Source organism: Podarcis filfolensis, assembly GCF_964270895.1.
Source record: "Podarcis filfolensis genome assembly, chromosome: 17".
NCBI classification, from domain to species: Eukaryota; Metazoa; Chordata; class Lepidosauria; order Squamata; family Lacertidae; genus Podarcis; species Podarcis filfolensis.
The window spans coordinates 3,057,285-3,074,590 of NC_139621.1; the positions used below are offsets into that span (position 1 = coordinate 3,057,285).

Here is a 17,306-nt window from a genome sequence, read left to right on the forward strand (position 1 = left end):
AATATGCCACCGTCCCAGAGTTCCTTTGCTGAGGAGCGGAAACGGGGAATGGCGGCCCAGCTAAATATATGCAAACACAGGGTATTCTTGGAACTGGGAGAAGAATGGGGTGCAGTGGGTCGCAGCAGCAGGGCTCAGAGCCAGGTGAACTAAATAGGGTGTATACCAATGGCAGCTAAATGGGACTTATAGAAGCAGGGCACCATCTAGTGGCTCTGAGCTACCATTCAACAGGTCAAGAGAGCACACAGTGCACAATCTTGCCAACTTTCAGCAACACTCGTGGGACCAAAACTGCAGGAATCAGAGGCATTTTGTGGCATCTGAAACTTTCCTTGGGTTCTGTAGGACTGGGATAAAATGCTGGCATTTTCAAGGCTTCTGCTGGGTTCTGGGAAACCCAAATAAAGCTGATGATGAACTGCATTACTTTCCCCAAACCCACAGGTTGTATTGGACTCACAGAGGGCTTCCCGATTCAAGGTCCACACAGTCAGAGAATTCTCATTCTCATAGGATAGTTCAGTCAGTAGAGCGTGAGACTTTCAATCTCAAGGTCATGGGTTCAAGCCCCATGCTGGGCAAAAGATTCCTGCAATGCAGGGGGTTGGACTAGATGACCCTTGGGATCTCTTCCAACTCTACAATTCTCTGATTTTATGATTCTATGAATTGTAGAGTTGGAAGGGTTCCTGAGGGTCATCTAGTCCAACCGCCTGCAGTGTGGGAATCTCAACTAAAGCATCTATGACAGATCTAACCTCTGCTGAAACACTTCCAAGGTAGGAGAGTCCACGACCTTATGAGGGAGTCCATTCCACTGTTGAACAGCTTTTACCACCAGAAAGTTCTTCATGGTGTTTAGCTGGAATCTCCTTTCTTGTAATTTGAAACCTTTGGTTCCTTCCAAAGCAGGAGAAAACAAGCTTACACCACCTTCCATGTGACAGCCATTTAGATATTGGAAAATGGCTCTCACATCTCCTCTTATCCAGGCCAGTGTTTTTTTCTTGGGGAACTCAAGGGTACTGGCACCCTTTTTTCCTAGAAGAAAAGCACTGATCCAGACTAAACATACCAGACTCTCTCAACCATTCCTCATAAGGCTTGGTTTCCAGACCCTTGACCATCTTGGCCACCCTCCTCTGCACATGTTCCAGCTTGTCAACATCCTTCTTAACTTGTGGCGCCCAGAGCTGGCACCTGCATTCCAGGTGTGGTCTGACCAAGGCGGAATAGAGTGAGACTATTGGCAGGGCCCTTCATTGGCATCCGGACTGCATTTAATACAGGCATTAAAGTGAACAGGAAAACCTTTCCTTACACAGGTGTTCCTCCTGCACAACAGCGTCCCACAGAGTTTTGGGTAGACCAGTTATAGCTTTAACTCACTGCGTATTCTTCCTGGGAATCTGAAGAATGTGAGAAGCTGGAGCCCTCATCCAGGCTCCCTCCAGACATCCTTTGGATTCTGCATTCGTGATGATTTGTGCTCTTGATGGTATCAGGCCAGGGATGCCAACTTGAATGAAGTATTTGGGGGGGCAGGTAAGCCGCGCCCTGCGTAATCAATCACATAATGCGGTGCACTCACACCATTTGAACGGCAACACCCATCGACTTTGGGGGAGGGCTGCCCCCCTCAAGTATTGGGCATGCAAAGGGACCTCAGTCCCTAGGAGCTGGCTCCAATATATCAGGTGGCTATTCGTGACTCTGCTTTTAATACTATTTTTGCCTGCCAAAGCTTTGGGGAGGACATACAGCTTCATTTCCTGCAACTTCCAGCTAAAATTCTGCTTTTGTTGTGCTGTGTTGTGCTTTGGTTGTACCCTCTGGATAATAATGTGGTAATATCAGGGAAATGTCACAGAACAATGAATAAAGCAGAATAAATCCACCACTAGTGCACCATTATTGGGTCAATAACATGTTGCAGAATGAATGCACCTGCAATAAAGCACCCGTCTGGAGGGGACATGTCTTTGGGCAAGGCTACCCAACGCTGTGTAAGTAATTCATTCAACTAGCAACTTGTTTTTGTTCTTTAAAAATGAATTTTATTGAAAATGCTTAACAGAAATAAAGAACAGTTATTTGGGTCAAGTCTGCAGCAGCAAATATAGTCACCATCTGCAACCGTGTAATGCAGCCACCTCAATAAAACTAGAAATTATTATCAGAGGGAGGGAAGGAAGGAAGGAAGGAAGGAAGGGCTGTGGGAAGTAGGGATGAGGAAGAAATTTGATTCAGTTTGCATTTAAAGGTGGATTTACCTATTTCACACTTCCTGAAACAATACATGACCCGAAATGCAGCCATCCTTCAAAATCCACACTTCTCCAAATTTTGCACGGCTGTTCTCCAAGCTGATTTCTGGTCTTCCCTTCATATGCCCTGTAGGCATTGTCAGTATTGACTTGCTACCTCTGTGGTTGCTCGTTTGCCTTTAAGATAGTTTGTTCTCTGAAGAGGAAGGAAACCCAGCTCCTCACCAGTTTAACATGGGGCACCATCCAGTGGTAGGTTCTTCTGCAGAAGCCACATTGGAATAAAATAGGGTTGCCATACGCCTGGAATTTCCAGGACATAGCCGGCAATCAGCCCTTGTCAACAGCTTCCGGCCATATGGCAACCTGGCAACCAATGCTGGAAGTGCAGCTCAAAAAGCTCAACAACTTTGTGTCTGGATTTTCAGCTTTTGAAATATGGCAATCCTAGAATAAAGGGCAAGCACCTGTTGGGCCCTTGGATCAAATCAATGGCTGATATCTAATGCTAGTCCTACTCAGAGTAGACCTATTGAAGCTATAAACATGACTAAGGGCTCGTCCACACTTCTACCTGTTCTGTCGCTTTCCCAGAGAAACCTGCTGTTTATTGTTGAATCAGAACAAACGTCCTTTGGTTTTTCTGTGGATTGACCATTTGTTCGGATTCTGTGGTAAACAGCAGGTTTCCTGGACAAAGCTGTGGGACAAACTATTTGGACCTGTGCCTCCAAAGCACAAGAGAAATGGAAAACCACTCAGGCCTGTGTTTTCTCAGCATGAAACAAGCAGAAGTGTGGATGAGCCCTAAGTCAGGTCCCTTAATTTCAGCAGGTAGGAACTAGCTATGGATACTAGCTGCCTCCTCACCTTCATGGTGTCCAGGAAACAGCTGCCTTCTTTTGCTCTATGCTAGGGCTGCCTCTCATCTTGCATCTGCCCCTTCTAAGCATGAAAAAGAGCAAATCCTACAAAAGATTAGGATGTTTCACTTAAAAAGGCTGCAGTGTGGCTTGGTCTAGCCCAGCCTCCCCCAACCTGCTGCCTTCCAGATGTTTTGGGCTGCAACTCCTACCTGCCCCATCCAGCACAGCTGGGGTTGTAGCCTAAAACATCTGGATGACACCAGGGCTGGGAAAGACATTGCTTTACAGGTTCCAGAGGGCACTGAAAACAATGGTCTTCTGGCAGTCCTAAGTGCCCCTGTGTCCTTGGAGCCGGCTTCTCTGTTAAGCTGGGCATCCTTTCACCCTATAGAGCTGGCTGGTGAGAGAGTGGCACTCCTCTCTGGGGGTTTCTTTTGCATCCACCTTTCTGGCCAAGCCCCAACGCCTTTGAAGCCACTGTTCAGCAGAAGGAACATATTCCTTGCTAGGTGCACCATTGGTGTTAGTGGTGCTCTGGCTCAGGAAAGGGCATCCCGTCCCAGGGAGAAGCTGGCAGTGAAGGTGGAGTCCTCATGCAGGGAACTCATCTGCTGACGGGCCAGTCTGGGACAGAAGATTTGTCGCAGCTCACCCGAAATACTGCTGCTAAAGGTGGCGTAGACCCAGGGGTTGGTGCAGCTGTTGAGACTGGCGAGGAGCATCAGGAGGGTGAAAGCTGGACCTGGAGAGGAGAAAAGGAGCAAGGGTCAGCCTGGGAATTGCAAGAGCTCAGCCATGGGACATGCTCTGGAAGACAGATAATAAAGGCAAGGGCACCTCTGAGAATAGATAGAGTGCAGTTCTCCCAACACTGGGTAACCACAGCTTGCTCACATGTTTTGGGGCTTCCAGGGGAGGCGATGTCGTTCCCAAAGAAACCTCATATATCCCTAGCTGAAAACCATTGTTCTCCTATAGGGAAGAAATGTGATCCTGTGTGGGATTATCTCCACCCATCTCTGCACTGGCAGGAAGTAAAATCTTTAAGAGAATGCACCTTGGGGGCTGAGACAACCCCCTCCAGTTCTATTCCCTGCCAGCTCCACTGCAGGTTGTATTGCACTTGCCCCATTGTTTTGCTGGTGGCTTTAACTGGCTTGTGAACCATCTTGCTATTTCTTCTCAAAATGAAAAGCAGTATATAAATTCCTTTTAATCCTTCTCTCCCTCCTTATCCTTGCTTGTCCCCAACTCCTAATAGGGGTTACAGTAGGACTGTCTGTATTAGGCATAGAATTGAAGTAATTTGAGTCCATATGCTGTGCTTAAATTTCATTCACAGATCATGGAATTCAATACAGTGCATGCAAAGTGCCCACCCTGCCACCCGCCTTTTGCCATGTCATGATTTACACTGAGCCCATGAAAATATTATTGCAGGAATCTTTGGTCATGGAGCAGTGAGATAAGAGAATAGGAGGCAGCAGGTAGGTTCCTAGACCACAAATGGGATCCAGCTGGCCAGGCTGAAACTCTGGAGCTTGTTTCAGGCCCCAGCTGCACGCTGACAGTCGTCTCCACAGCTAGCCGTGGGGAGTCCTTGTTCTGGATCATGATAGTGGTGCTTAGCCCCCTACCGTTTTCCCAATCATTTCCCAAAGCTGGAGGAAAGTGCCAGGAGGGGCATTGAAGTCCCTCCCTGCCATGCTGTGGTCTGGATTGGCAGGGTGTGTAGCTGCGTGTGTGCTTATTTCTTTTAAAGAGTAAACAGTGCTTTTATATATGTGAAACATAGCCTGTAGTTTGGATCCACAGTTGTAAACAGAAGGAAGTAAAGAAGTGGCAGACCTTTTTAAAAAAGCAAGAGAAATAGTGTCCTAGCTGTAACCTTGAACGTTTTCATGTGCCCTTGTTCTGCTGCTCAGCATACAATAAGGAGGAAGGAGGAAGGTGCTTTTAAGGGCTCATCCACACTTACCATTTGCTTTCTAGGCACAGCTGCGCACTTTCCTGCTCCTGGTCCAAGTGCTTTCTTTTTTTGCCCTGCCATTTCCCCCAGGAAAACACACTCTTTAATCCTGAATTGAAAGAAACAGCAATTCAGGTTTGGGGTGGATTGCAGTTTGTTCCAATACAATGGTAAAGAGGGTTTTTTTTTGTGGAGGAGGGAAAGCACTTGGATCCATATCTGAAAAGCCCAGATCTGTGCCCAGAAATGTGGGGCAAATATGTGTGTGGATCGAAATGCTGCGGTGGGTGCCAGTTTTGTAGTCTGGAACCCTATGCTGCTGCACGACTCACCGTCTAGCGGGGCCTGAGGATCCCACACAGACCACAGCTGGACTAGGAAAAAGGGGGCCCAGCAAAACACGTAGATAAGCACAATGGCCAGGGTCATCTTTGCAGTCTTGGACACAGCCCCGGAAATGGGGGATTGCCCCTGCCGGCTGTCCCGGCCCCGCAATGCTCCTTCTGGCCCCAGGCGCAGGCTGCGGTGGACCTCACGGAAAATCATGGCCTGGCAGGTAGCAATGAAGAAAGTGGGGAAGACAAAGACCATCAGAGTCACCCACGTGACATAAGCCCGAACTCCCCAGGGCTCTGCAAAGTGAGCCCAGCACTCGTGGGCTCCGCTGGGCAGCTTGGTTTTGGAGAAGATGAAGAGCTGTGGGAGGCTGAGGAGGAAGGATGCGGTCCATGCCGCCACCACCAGGCGATGCCAGCTGGCTGGGCCCTTCCGGAAAGCCAGCATGGGCCGGCAGATGGCTCGGTGGCGGTCGTAAGTCATGGCCACAATGACGTAGGAAGAGGCAAACATGCCAACCACCTGCAAGTACTTGATGGCGCGGCACAAGACATCCGGGCCCTGGAAGCGGTCGGTGATGTCCCAGATGAGCTGCGGCAGCACCTGGAAGAGTGCCACGGTCAGGTCGGCCAGGCAGAGGTGGCAGATGAAGCGGTGCATGGGGCTGGCCCGGCGAGTGCGGCGGAAGAGGGCTCCCAGCACCAGCCCATTGCTCAGAGTGGCTAGCAGGAAGATGGAGGCCAAGATGGCGATTTCCACTTGGGCTAGAGCGTCGTCCCGGTCGTCAGATAGAGGGAGGGAGGTGTTGGAGGTGGGGACAGGCAGTGTGGAAGAGGCGTTGAGCATTTGCTTCTGCAGAAGGTAAGAGGGCGAATGGGAGGGGAGAACATCCAAACAACGTTATGGTATACACCCATTAATCCAACTGCCGTGCCACTCAGCACTTCAAAGGCAAACACAGGGATGAAACACAGGCGCGTGATTAAATGATGCACTGCTGCAACTCAAGGGTACACAGGGATGGAATCAAGGGTCGGATATTAGTCTGGTTTATTGTGATATAAGGTTTTTTGGAGACAGCACTTACTTCACCAACATAGTGCCCTCTAGAAGTTTTGGACTACAAGTCCCATCATCCTTTGCCATGATGATGGGTGTTGTGGTGCATGAAGAATCTGAATTCATCAACTCAGAAGCATAAACAGAGAGCAATTTAACAATCCCTAAATAGGAAAGGGCAAATCTGCCAACTTCAGGTTCCCTCTACTTTTCATTTTCTCAGTTGTAGCAGTCTGCTACATATCCACATCAGTGTGTGATTTTTTTAAAGGTCCTTGTGAAAATTCATTGGCATTTTAATGTGAATTTCTCTTGCATATAAAGTCTTGTATGCAACTTAGCCTAGTATACACATTTCAGCAAAGCAATTTCCCCTAATGCAACAGATTTCTGCATGTTATTTTAATATTTGCACCTGTATGCACACTTTGCCCTAGCATGTGCATTTTTGTACCCAGAACATAGCCAGAGAATAGCACTGCAAAATTTGAGGAAGTGTGAATTTTGAAGGGTGGCTGTGTTTTGGTTCAGAAAATGTGAAGTAGGCAAGTCCACCTTAAATGGGAACTGAATCAAATGCCTCCCCCATTGCTACCCCAAAATCACTGCTGCTCCATAGCAGCTGAGCTAGCCTGTCTCCATGCCTGCCTGGGCCCTCAGCACAGTCTCCTGTCCAGCCCAGTCTCCCATATCGGCTCTCCTGCAGGTCAGGGACAGAATGTTTGGACACTCCTGCTGGTCCAGCAACCATTCTCTTCTTTCACTTCAGGCTTCCGACACCAACTGCCTTGACCTCCTCAACTGGGAATGGCATGCTTTTCATTTTTGACAGATTAAAAAAAACAATAAAAACCCAGCTCAGGTGTTTTACTGAAAGTTGGTATTGTAACGGCTGCCATGTTTTGTTTGCATGGGTTGTTTGCTAACAATCAGGGATGGTTGACTGATGTTTCCTCAGCGGGAGCTAATGGCTGGGGATGTTTCCTGAATGCGCAATTGATCAGCAGGGTGGGAACGGAGCCCAATGCACTGTGTGTGTGTGTTTGACTATGACCAGAGAAAATCAGAACTGGCCCTGACTGGAATTCAACTGTTGCTCTTGGGAAATCTGACACAGGATTAGCCTGCTGTTTAACACTGTGTGAACACTAAGAGTCTGGAATGCACGGGGCTTGTTCTCCACCCCAGAATTCCTCTGTTCACATCACTTTGCGATACTGGCACGCTACCCCAAGAGTGCAAAGGGAAGCTCTGTGCCTGCTCTCCATGCACAGCAGAGGGGGGTACAGAGAGTGAACTTTACAAGACGTGGGGGTCTTGACTGCCTCCCCTCCTCAATGTCTCCACGCCCCATTGTGGGGCATTTGTTTACCTGTGTGTGCACTATTTTTTATCAATATTTGGGATGAACATTTTCTGAGATATAAAACTTCCACAAAAGTAGAATTTTTAAAAAGTGTGTGGCCCTAAGCCCTACCAGTTGCCCATTGGTAAAGCAGAAAGGGACAAAAATCTGCATTTTTAAATAATACGTCCCCCCAGCTCAGCATTTTGGCACAAATGTCTTCTAATTTTTCCATGCGATTTTGCCTAAGAAACACATTTTTTTGCAAACCAACTGCATTTTATATGTAATTTTAACTAATAAATGCTTTTTGGTGAGCACAATATGCTAAAATATGCATGGCTGTAGGCATTACTTGCTGGAGAACTGCACTGCAAACTTCATAGACGTGTGCATTTCAAAGGATGATTGTGTTTTGGAACACACAAATTTGGTAGGTTTAACTCTGAAAGATAACATAAATTGAATTCCCCCTGCCCGCTACAAGCCACCTTAGAGGCCACTGGGCCAGGGGTGCCAACTTGAATAAAATAGGGGGGGGGGCTAAGTAAGCCCTGTCTTGCATAATTGATCACTTGATGTGGTGCACACACAACTGCTGAATGGAAATACCCATCAAATATTTTATTGGCCCCTAGGAGTTGGATCCTATGCACTGGGCAATGTGAACAGGTGGTTTTCCCTGGCAAGTGTCCATAATTTCCTAGGGAAATGCAGGAGCGTATGAATGGACACGGCTAAGCTGGAGACAGCAAGTGATGGCATTTCTCCCCCAGCCCTTCACCTTGCAGATACATAGATCAACTGCTTCCTTCAAGTCTGATGGTAGCCCCATGTCAAAGAGGATACCATGTAGCTGCTGCCTTGCAAGGAGTCAGACATCGTCAGTCCATCCAGCCCAGTCCTGCCTATCCAACTGGTAGCTCTCCAAGGTCACAGGCAGCACAGATATCCATCAACCAGAGAAGCCAGGGACTGAGCCTGGGACACTCTGCATGCAACACAATTGCATTATCCCCCTCTTTTCCCCACAAGCAACCGGCTCCTCCCCAACTTTCCCCAGATGTAGTTATAATTCATTTGCACTTGGGGGCGGAGAGTTCACCAAACACCTAATTCTACAGATGCTGATGAAGAGATCCTGTTCCCAAGGCAGTCAGCATCAAGCCAGCCAGACATGTGACAAAGTCCTGGTTTATCATGCCCCACAAGTCAGGTCTCTCCATTGCCTGCTATACTGTTAACTTGCATCATAGGAAGGTTGTTTCTGTAGCAGAGTAAAAGTGGTTTGAGGTTTTCTCTACAATCAAGCAATATAGAAATTTAATGAAATTAATAGTGAATAAATAAAAGCAGAGGGCGGGGTGTGAAGAGGTAGGGGCATTGCAGGAGTGCCCAGTAGAATAAAATGAGGGTGCGTGGGGCAGACAGTGGGGCTGGACTCTCACCGAGAACAAGAATGCAAGAGCAAACTTGGGCCACCTTGGTGCGTTACCTGCTCAAGCAGTTACCTGATCATCCATGGTCAGAGCATCAGCTGGCAAGTAGCTTCAGAGGTGAAACCTCACCATGTTTGCTGCCCACAGCTTGTTTGTAGAACCCACCAGGGAAAGAGAAGCTGTGGTCCATTCAAAGAGATGCTGGATACATCCCTCTTAGAGGCATCTCCTGAAGCCCTCCGAGTTCTCTCTCCTGAATCTTGGCAGTGAGGATGCTGCAATGCTCCTCTCAGGGAGAACGTTGGTGAGAAAGTCCGTGCCTGAGTCTTGGGTAGCTAGGAGGAAGGGAGGGAGGGGCAGAGGAAGGGTGGGGGCCAGTGAAGGGGAGAGGGCCAGTTGAGCCGCCTTTTTCCCACCCCTGGGCAACACAGCTGACAGAACTTGACCCAGTGCCAAACACACTGACTTTGCAATGGGTGGATTCTCTCTAGAGGGAAAGAGACCCTACAGGAAACAGGAGGAGCAGCAGGAGAAGGGCTGGTGGACGATCACGCCACCAAATGTGTGAACGTGGACCTCAGTGCCAACTTCACCCCAATTGTGTGCTTGGAAACCTCAACATCCAGAATGGTTTGGCTTCCGTGTGACTGTATTGGGCCTCCTAGGACCAAAGCATTCGACCTCCAAGCCCCTCATGCTCTAACCAGCAAGACTCCACTTTCCCTCCAGGGCAGGCCTGCACATTTTATGGCCCACACATTGTGTAGGCCTGAACTAAGGCCATCGCCTTCTTTTCTGGCAAACCTTGGTGTGTGCACGCTTTGGCTTTTAGCAGCTCCATGACAGACAGGAAATCAGAGGGGCCGGGGGAAAGCCACACCTGCTGAATGCTCTGCCTGCTCCATGCAGCTATTAAAGGCAAAGGAGTCCGAACTAGAAACCGAATGCTAACTTGGTTAGAAGCAAGAAGCCCTGGATTACCAATCCAACCTGTGCACATGTGCTGCTCCCCAAGCCTTACTTTAAAGGAATGAAGTTCCTTCCTTTCTTTTCCACATCAGTTGGCACCTTATCGGACAAGGGCTTATGGGGCAGAGAGATTGTATCACCACTCCAGGCCTGAAAATCTCACTTTGGGTAACATGGGAGAGAAATATGAATGCCCCCCTCCCTACCCTACTTCCCATCCTTCTCTCCAGGCCCAGGGATTCCAGTTGCACCTTCTAAGCCACAGCTTGCTTCATAGTGTTATTTATGTGTATGGCGGCGGCGGCGGGGGGAGCTCCCTAAACCCAAGAAATAAATGAATGACAGAATCTAGATAATATCTGGCATACTGTGTACCCTCCAACATTCCTCAGGTGAAAATAGAGACATTTCCTCCACCACTACACCAACGGGACATCGCACACAAGCCCTCCAACATTCTGAGAAAACCCCTTAACCCGATTGTATTTTATTTTATTCTTTGGTAGATTTACAAAAAGAAAAACACACACCATTAAATACATTTCAGAAAGGAGCAAGATTATATGCAGGTGCACAAAGCATTTTCAGGGGGCCCTCCCTTCTGCCTGCCCCTCAGAGCCAGCGTGTCATGTGGGGCTGGGCCTCAGGAGTGCCAGCCTCTCCTCTTCCTCCTCGCCTGCTCTCCCACGGGACGAGAGGAAGTGCAGATAAGCCCTTTGTCTCCTGAGGTTGCCACCTTTTTCTTGGCCTTTTGGACTACAACTCCCAAGACATCTGGAGAGCCCCAAGCTGAAGATTGTCAAGGATGGGGAACCAGCTGCTGCTGGAGTACAGAACCCATTCCATTGCCCCATGACCATTGGCCATGCTAGCTTGGACTGATGGTAGTTGGGGTCCAGCAACATCCAGAGGGTCCCCTGCTCTAAGCACCTCCTGAAATTCTGCCCTTCCCTTGCTCCCCACCCCCAGCATTCCCCCAACCCTCTTCTCAGTCCTATCCCTTTTATGGCCTTGTTGAGAGCCGGGAGGGGCAGGGTTGAGAGGAGTGGGCAGCCGGCCAGTGTCTTGTGTGTATGTTCCCACTTTATCTGCAGAACATAATTTATGCAACTCAGGGTAGGTCCTGGCCAACTGGCAGAGGAGAAGCAATTCAGAAAATTGGACAGCACACCAGCCTCCCGGTCCTCAGCACTTGACCCTTGATGTGCCAGAGTCCTCCTGCCCTGATCTGCTTCATTCTAGAGGCCTGAAACAAGCTCCTTCGCCTCCCCAACCTCCCCCTCCTTAGAAGTACTAAGGGGCTTCCAGATGTTCTATTTCCATTTGTCCTGACTGCTTTGTCCAAAGCTGGCATGGAAGTGATGCCATGCCTGCTGTTCACCGGGCATCCTGTCTGCTTTGTTTGGATTCAGGGCCCCTGTGTGCTTATGATTCTACTCCCAAGAAGTGAGGTGACCTCTCCTCCCTCAATTAGTCATGCTTGATGCAGTTCTTACATCTATGTTTGTGTTATGTTTTTGCTTTTATTGTATTGCCCTGCTTATGAGAGCCCATTGCCACCTTTTCAAATGGGCACCACACACTCATGTTGTAACTGAGCCCACACACAGCCTAGCTGACTGGCTACCATAGAAATGCTTTTCTTCAGCAGAAGGAGGGGCAGGGGCACCAGGTGCCCTTACAGGTGCCATATTGGCAGTCCTTGATATTTGTTGTATATATATGGTGCATATGGGCTGTATGGAGTGCAAGGGGAGGGGTCATACGTCTGGTGGGGGGAGATGTCATGCTCCACCTGAGGCAATTCATCCACCTTTGGTCCCCACTTTGCATTCAGCTCTCACCTGTGGCTCCTGGAAGCTGCCAGCATATGACAGTGGCCACATCCTGGGAAACAGCTTTGACTGGCTGGCAAATCCAGGTGAGGGTAGCCAATGGGTCTCCTTGGTGAGGAGACAGGCTCCGGCAGAATGAGTGGACAAGACCAATAGTGGGTTCAATGGTCAAGAAGGCAGTTTCTGTACGTGCTGTAAAGGGAAGTGAGGGGTAGATGGGGCTCGTCCACCAGGAAAGGTGGCCTTGTGGGATATCTCCGGGGGAAGAAAAGGCTCAGGACAAACCCAACACAAATCTGGAGTGGAGTCCCTAAGATGGCTGGATGGCACTTTGTACGCCTCCTTCTGGCAACCCCTGCAGCCAAGCTGGTGCCAAATGTTTTGCTCTGCTTTCCTTTGGACCACATCAGCAAGGCCAAGAGGGGGTCTTGTCGTCTGGGCAGCTCAGGACCACCATACACACTGCTCAGGCTTGTGCCCTGGAAATGTCATTTCAGTGCTGCTAATGCAGTGCTTTGGCTTCACCCGCAGAGGTGTACTCCACTGTCTATTAAGACAGATGGATGCCAGCATCAAACACACACACACACACACAAAACTTAAGTTCCTTCCAGTGATGTAATGGGCATCACAGAGCAACTAATAAAGCAGAATTCATGTGTGGAAGGTCCAGTATAAATCCACCATCAATGCTATCATTCGTCAGTGATATGTGACAGAATAAAAAGGTAAAGGACCCCTGACAGTTAAGTCCAGTTGCAGACGACTCTGGGGTTGCCGGGCTCATCTCGATCTACAGGCTGAGGGAGATGGTGTTTGTCCGCAGACAGTTTTTCTGGGTCATGTGGCCAGCAGGACAAAACCAGAACAGCGCACAAAAATGCCATTTACCTTCCCATTGGAGCCGTACCTACGTATTTATCTACTGGCACTTTTTTTTTTGCGTGCTTTCGAACTGCTAGGTTGGCAGGAGCTGGGACCAAGCAATGGGAGCTCACCCCATCTTGGGGATTCAAACAGCCGACCTTGTGATCGGCAAGCCCAAGAAGCTCAGTGGTTTAGACTACAGCACCACCCGTGTCCCCATGTGGCAGAATACACCTGCAGAAAAACAAAACAAACCCCCCAGCAGTCTGGAAGGGCCCAAAAAGACAGTTCTAGTATTAAGCGGTATATAAATATATGAAATAGATAAATAAATGCTGGTTAATGAGGACTCGCTGACTCAGTCCCCCAATACTCATTTTCCTCCTGAATTGTGGGGTAGGGCCTTTTGGGGAGAGCTGGAAGGCAAAAGGAAGGCTGAACAGTCCTCTCTCCGGCTCAGAAGTTCTCCCTTGGAGTTGCACCACCATTGGCAGTAGGACATAACTGACAAATGCAGGGTGAGGAGGAAACCAGCGAGTGCTGTGTTGCTCTGCCTTAAATTGGTTTTTTTTTATAAATATTTATTAGAGTTTTCAATTTTATACAAACAAAAAAGAAAAAGAAAAAAAATATTAAAAACAAATCAATTTCAATATCAATTTTCAATAACATGTTTCCTTGACTTCCTCATACCTCCCCTTCTTGTTTTCTAGTTCAAATTGTTTATCCAGCAAATCCTAATCTCTTAACATTCCATTTAACTAACACCTTATTTTCCAATCAACTTCTTAAATTTTGTAACTTAAACAATATTTTTCCCAATTCTTTTTACCATAACAGCTAGAGACCACATAAATTCAATCCAGCATCTTTCAAAGTTCATTAATTTTGCAATATTTCTGTAAATAGTCCTTAAATTTCTTCCAATCTTCTTCTGCCGACTCTTCTCCCTGGTCGCGGATTCTGCCGGTCATTTCTGCCAGTCCCATACAGTCAATCAACTTCATCTGCCATTCTTCCAGAGTGGGTAGATCTTGCGTCTTCCAGTGCTTTGCTATAAGTATTCTTGCTGCCGTTGTAGCATACATAAAAAAAGTTCTATCCTTCTTTGGCACCAAATGGCCGACTATGCCCAAGAGAAAAGCCTCTGGTTTCTTCAAGAAGGTATATTTAAATACCTTTTTCATTTCATTATAAATCATCTCCCAGAAAGCCTTAATCTTTGGGCACGTCCACCAAAGGTGAAAGAATGTACCTTCAACCTCCTTACATTTCCAACATTTGTTATCAGGCAAATGATATATTTTTGCGAGCTTGACTGGGGTCATGTACCACCTGTATATCATTTTCATAATATTCTCTCTTAGGGCATTACATGCCGTAAATTTCATACTGGTGGTCCACAACTGTTCCCAGTCAGCAAACATAATGTTATGTCCAACATCTTGTGCCCATTTAATCATAGCTGACTTAACCGTTTCATCGCTCTGCCTTTAATTGTAATGCGGAAACTCAAGCAGTAGATTTCCAAAATGTTAAGGAGGCTTTTAAAGTTTGAGAGCCCTGTAGGAGATCTGTATATTTCAGGCTGCCCTCTCCCAGGGACCCTGGCTGCTGGCTGTCGCCGGCTTCACTGAACACATGGAATCCCCATTAAAACAATTTCCTCATCTTTCACCTGTTTAATCTCTCATTCACCCCACTCAGTAGATACAGATCACCCTGAGGGGTTATCCATTTTCTCACAGCGAACTCCTGGGACAGCCTTGAAGGTTCCTAGCAAGGCGCAGCCTCCTGTCGCATGGCTCAGTCCTCAATTTAAGTTTAAATAAAAAACAAAAAATAGACAGATACACAGAGAAGAGCTAGCAGTGGTCTCAGTTATGAAAACTAAGGGGAGCCTCCAGGTGCAGGCGCAGTATACCTTGGAACAGGGTTGGTTCAAAGTCTTAGGGGGCCCTCAGCAAAGTTTTTGCTCTATGTCAGTGGGTCCTGCCAGAGACAGTGGGAGGCAGCACCTTCGCAATCCATGGTGTGCAGCTTAAAGCAGTCAGCATTTAAATTTCCCACCACCTCCCTGGCATGCGTTAGTAGACCAAGGGTTGCCCGCTACTGCAAAAGAGGAATGTCCTCTGTAAAGCAGGGCACATGGCCACAGTAGCCCAAGGACCAGAATGGTTTATTTCGAGGTTTGGCAACTGGTGGCAACAAGATGTCTTGGGTCTACTCTCATTCACACACACACACAATGCCTCCAGACTGCCAGTATTTTGGCGAAGGGATTCAAGCACATCCCTGAGAACTTTAGGTTTGCACCCTTAAATTGGATTAAAGGCTCTGTCGCTCTAGCATAAGAAATCTACTTTTTCCAAAACAAACAAACACCCACAGATAGGCTTTTCACAGTTTAGATTGAAAGGAACATGAAAATGCATTGAAAAGTGTTGAGTGAGCAAACGACTAACAGAAAGGGATGTAAACACCCTCAAGCAAATCAGGATAAATGCAGAACAAATATTCATTGTCATATAACCAGCCAACATCCTGAGTGTTGTTCTTTGCCTGCTTCATTCTCAAGCTTGTAACCAGTGAGACGCTTACTGTCGTCTGGGAGCCTCACCCTGCAATAGCCCACTCCCTGGAGCGCTTGCCCAGCCGGCAGCTCATCATGCCTGCCTCCTGCTGATTCCTTACTGAACTTTGCAGCCTGCTTTGGTGGGGACACTTTGCCAAAGTCCCCCTAAGAAATGGCGCCAGGCTTGTTCCAAAGAATACCTGGAGGATCCATTCAGTCTTCATGTCCAGTGCCATTAATAGACTCTCTTCTCCATGAATCTGTCTCTTTAAAAAAAGCATGGTGGGGGTTATCACCACACCTGGGCACTTATGGGCTGGACGGACTAACACTCATCTCCTTATTCTTCCAACCCCAACTTTCCTTTTCCATTCACTGTTCACTGTGGAAGGTGGTGCAGCAATAAAACTGCTAGCACATTTGCAAAGCTAAGCAGTGTCTGGTATGGTTTTAGATTGGATGGGGGAGCGTGTGTTAAGATCCCTGCATTGCAGGGGGTTGGACAAGATGACCCTCAGGCTTAGCTGTCAACTTTTCCCTTTTCTTGCGAGGAATCCTATTCGGAATAAGGGAATTTCCCTTTAAAAAAGGGAAACATTGACAGCTATGCTCTCAGGTCCCTTCCAATTCTACAATTCCAGGGTTCTATGATTCTAAGTGGTGCCCCTGGAAAGCTGCACTTGGCTCGAGAACCACAATGGTCCAAGCAAGGACTGCAAATGGTTTGGTTCCCTGGTGGGCCAGTAAACAGGGAGCGATAATCATTCCCTGATGCCGATGATAGGAGGAGGCATGAAATTTCCTGGCATAAAGCTATTATCTCACCGCAAAAGTTTCTGAACTTCAGAAAGATTGGAGGAAAGCTCTAGAGTAGCAACAAACAGTTGCAGCTATGGGAAAGTCATATGTTTGTGCCTTGCGGGTGGCCACTGTCAGAAATTGTGTAGGATCATAAAATTTTAGGGTTGGGAGGGACCTTAGAGGTCGTTTAGTCAACCCTTCTGCTTAATGCTGGATCTGCAATGCCTGCAATGCAGGATGCAACTACAGCATCCCTGGCAGCTTCCCCCAAAGAATCCTGGGAGATGTAGTTTCTTAAGGGTGCTGAGAGATGTTAGGAGCTCCCCATACCTGTCACAGAGCTACAATTCCCAGAGTTTCCTGGGAAGAGAGGTTGACTGTTAAACCACTCTGGGCATTGTAACCCTCTGAAGGAAATAGGGGTCTACTAACTATTCTCAGCACCCTTAACAAACTACAGCTCCCAGGTTTCTTTGAGGGAAGCCATGACTGCTTAAAGTAATGCAATAATGCTTTCAATGTATAGTGCCGATGTAGGGCTGCCGTACGTCTGTAATTTCTTGGACATATCTAGAATACTGCAGTGAGCAGCAGAAATCAGTTAAATGTTCAGGGGAAATCTGGATGTATGGGGAAACTAAAGAAAGCTCAACAGCTTTTCTGTCTGGATTTTCACTGTTTGAAATATGGCAACCCTACGGCCTAAATGGTCTGAGCAGACTCCGCAGTTTCTAGTAAGGCGAGGCAAGTGGACCAATACTCTGCATCTTTTGTTGTTGTTGTTGTTTAGTCATTTAGTCGATCTTACACCATAATAAAGTGGTGAATCCTTAGGATGCCACTTCACAAGGCTCTTTACTCACTTCCAGGCAAGCTGTTTATTGAGCACACATCCTGATTTGTTTGTAAAAAAAAATATGTGGGGAATTTCTATGACAACCACTGTTTATCACGCATTCATTCTGATTTCTTTGT

At 47.6% G+C, this 17,306-nt stretch overlaps 1 protein-coding gene and 1 long non-coding RNA gene across 3 annotated transcripts in view; both read right to left on the reverse strand.

Moving 5' to 3' along the window:
- Window positions 1-17,306, reverse strand: part of LOC310752332 — a 182,761-nt gene that overhangs the window by 77,897 nt on the left and 87,558 nt on the right. The gene's annotated exons all lie outside the window — the stretch shown is intronic.
- On the reverse strand, window positions 2,280-9,584 carry AVPR2 (arginine vasopressin receptor 2). 2 transcript variants are annotated; one of them, XM_083592479.1, is made up of 3 exons: window positions 9,341-9,584; window positions 5,438-6,293; window positions 2,280-3,878 (listed from the first exon to the last, which is right to left on the reverse strand). In XM_083592479.1, the coding sequence occupies exons 2-3, from the start codon at window positions 6,285-6,287 to the stop codon at window positions 3,676-3,678; spliced, it is 1,053 nt and encodes a 350-aa protein (XP_083448605.1). In that variant the 5' UTR covers window positions 6,288-6,293; window positions 9,341-9,584; the 3' UTR covers window positions 2,280-3,675. The 2 variants fall into 2 exon arrangements, with proteins under 2 accessions (XP_083448605.1, XP_083448604.1); XM_083592478.1 differs by having other exon boundaries at window positions 2,967-3,878; window positions 9,357-9,566.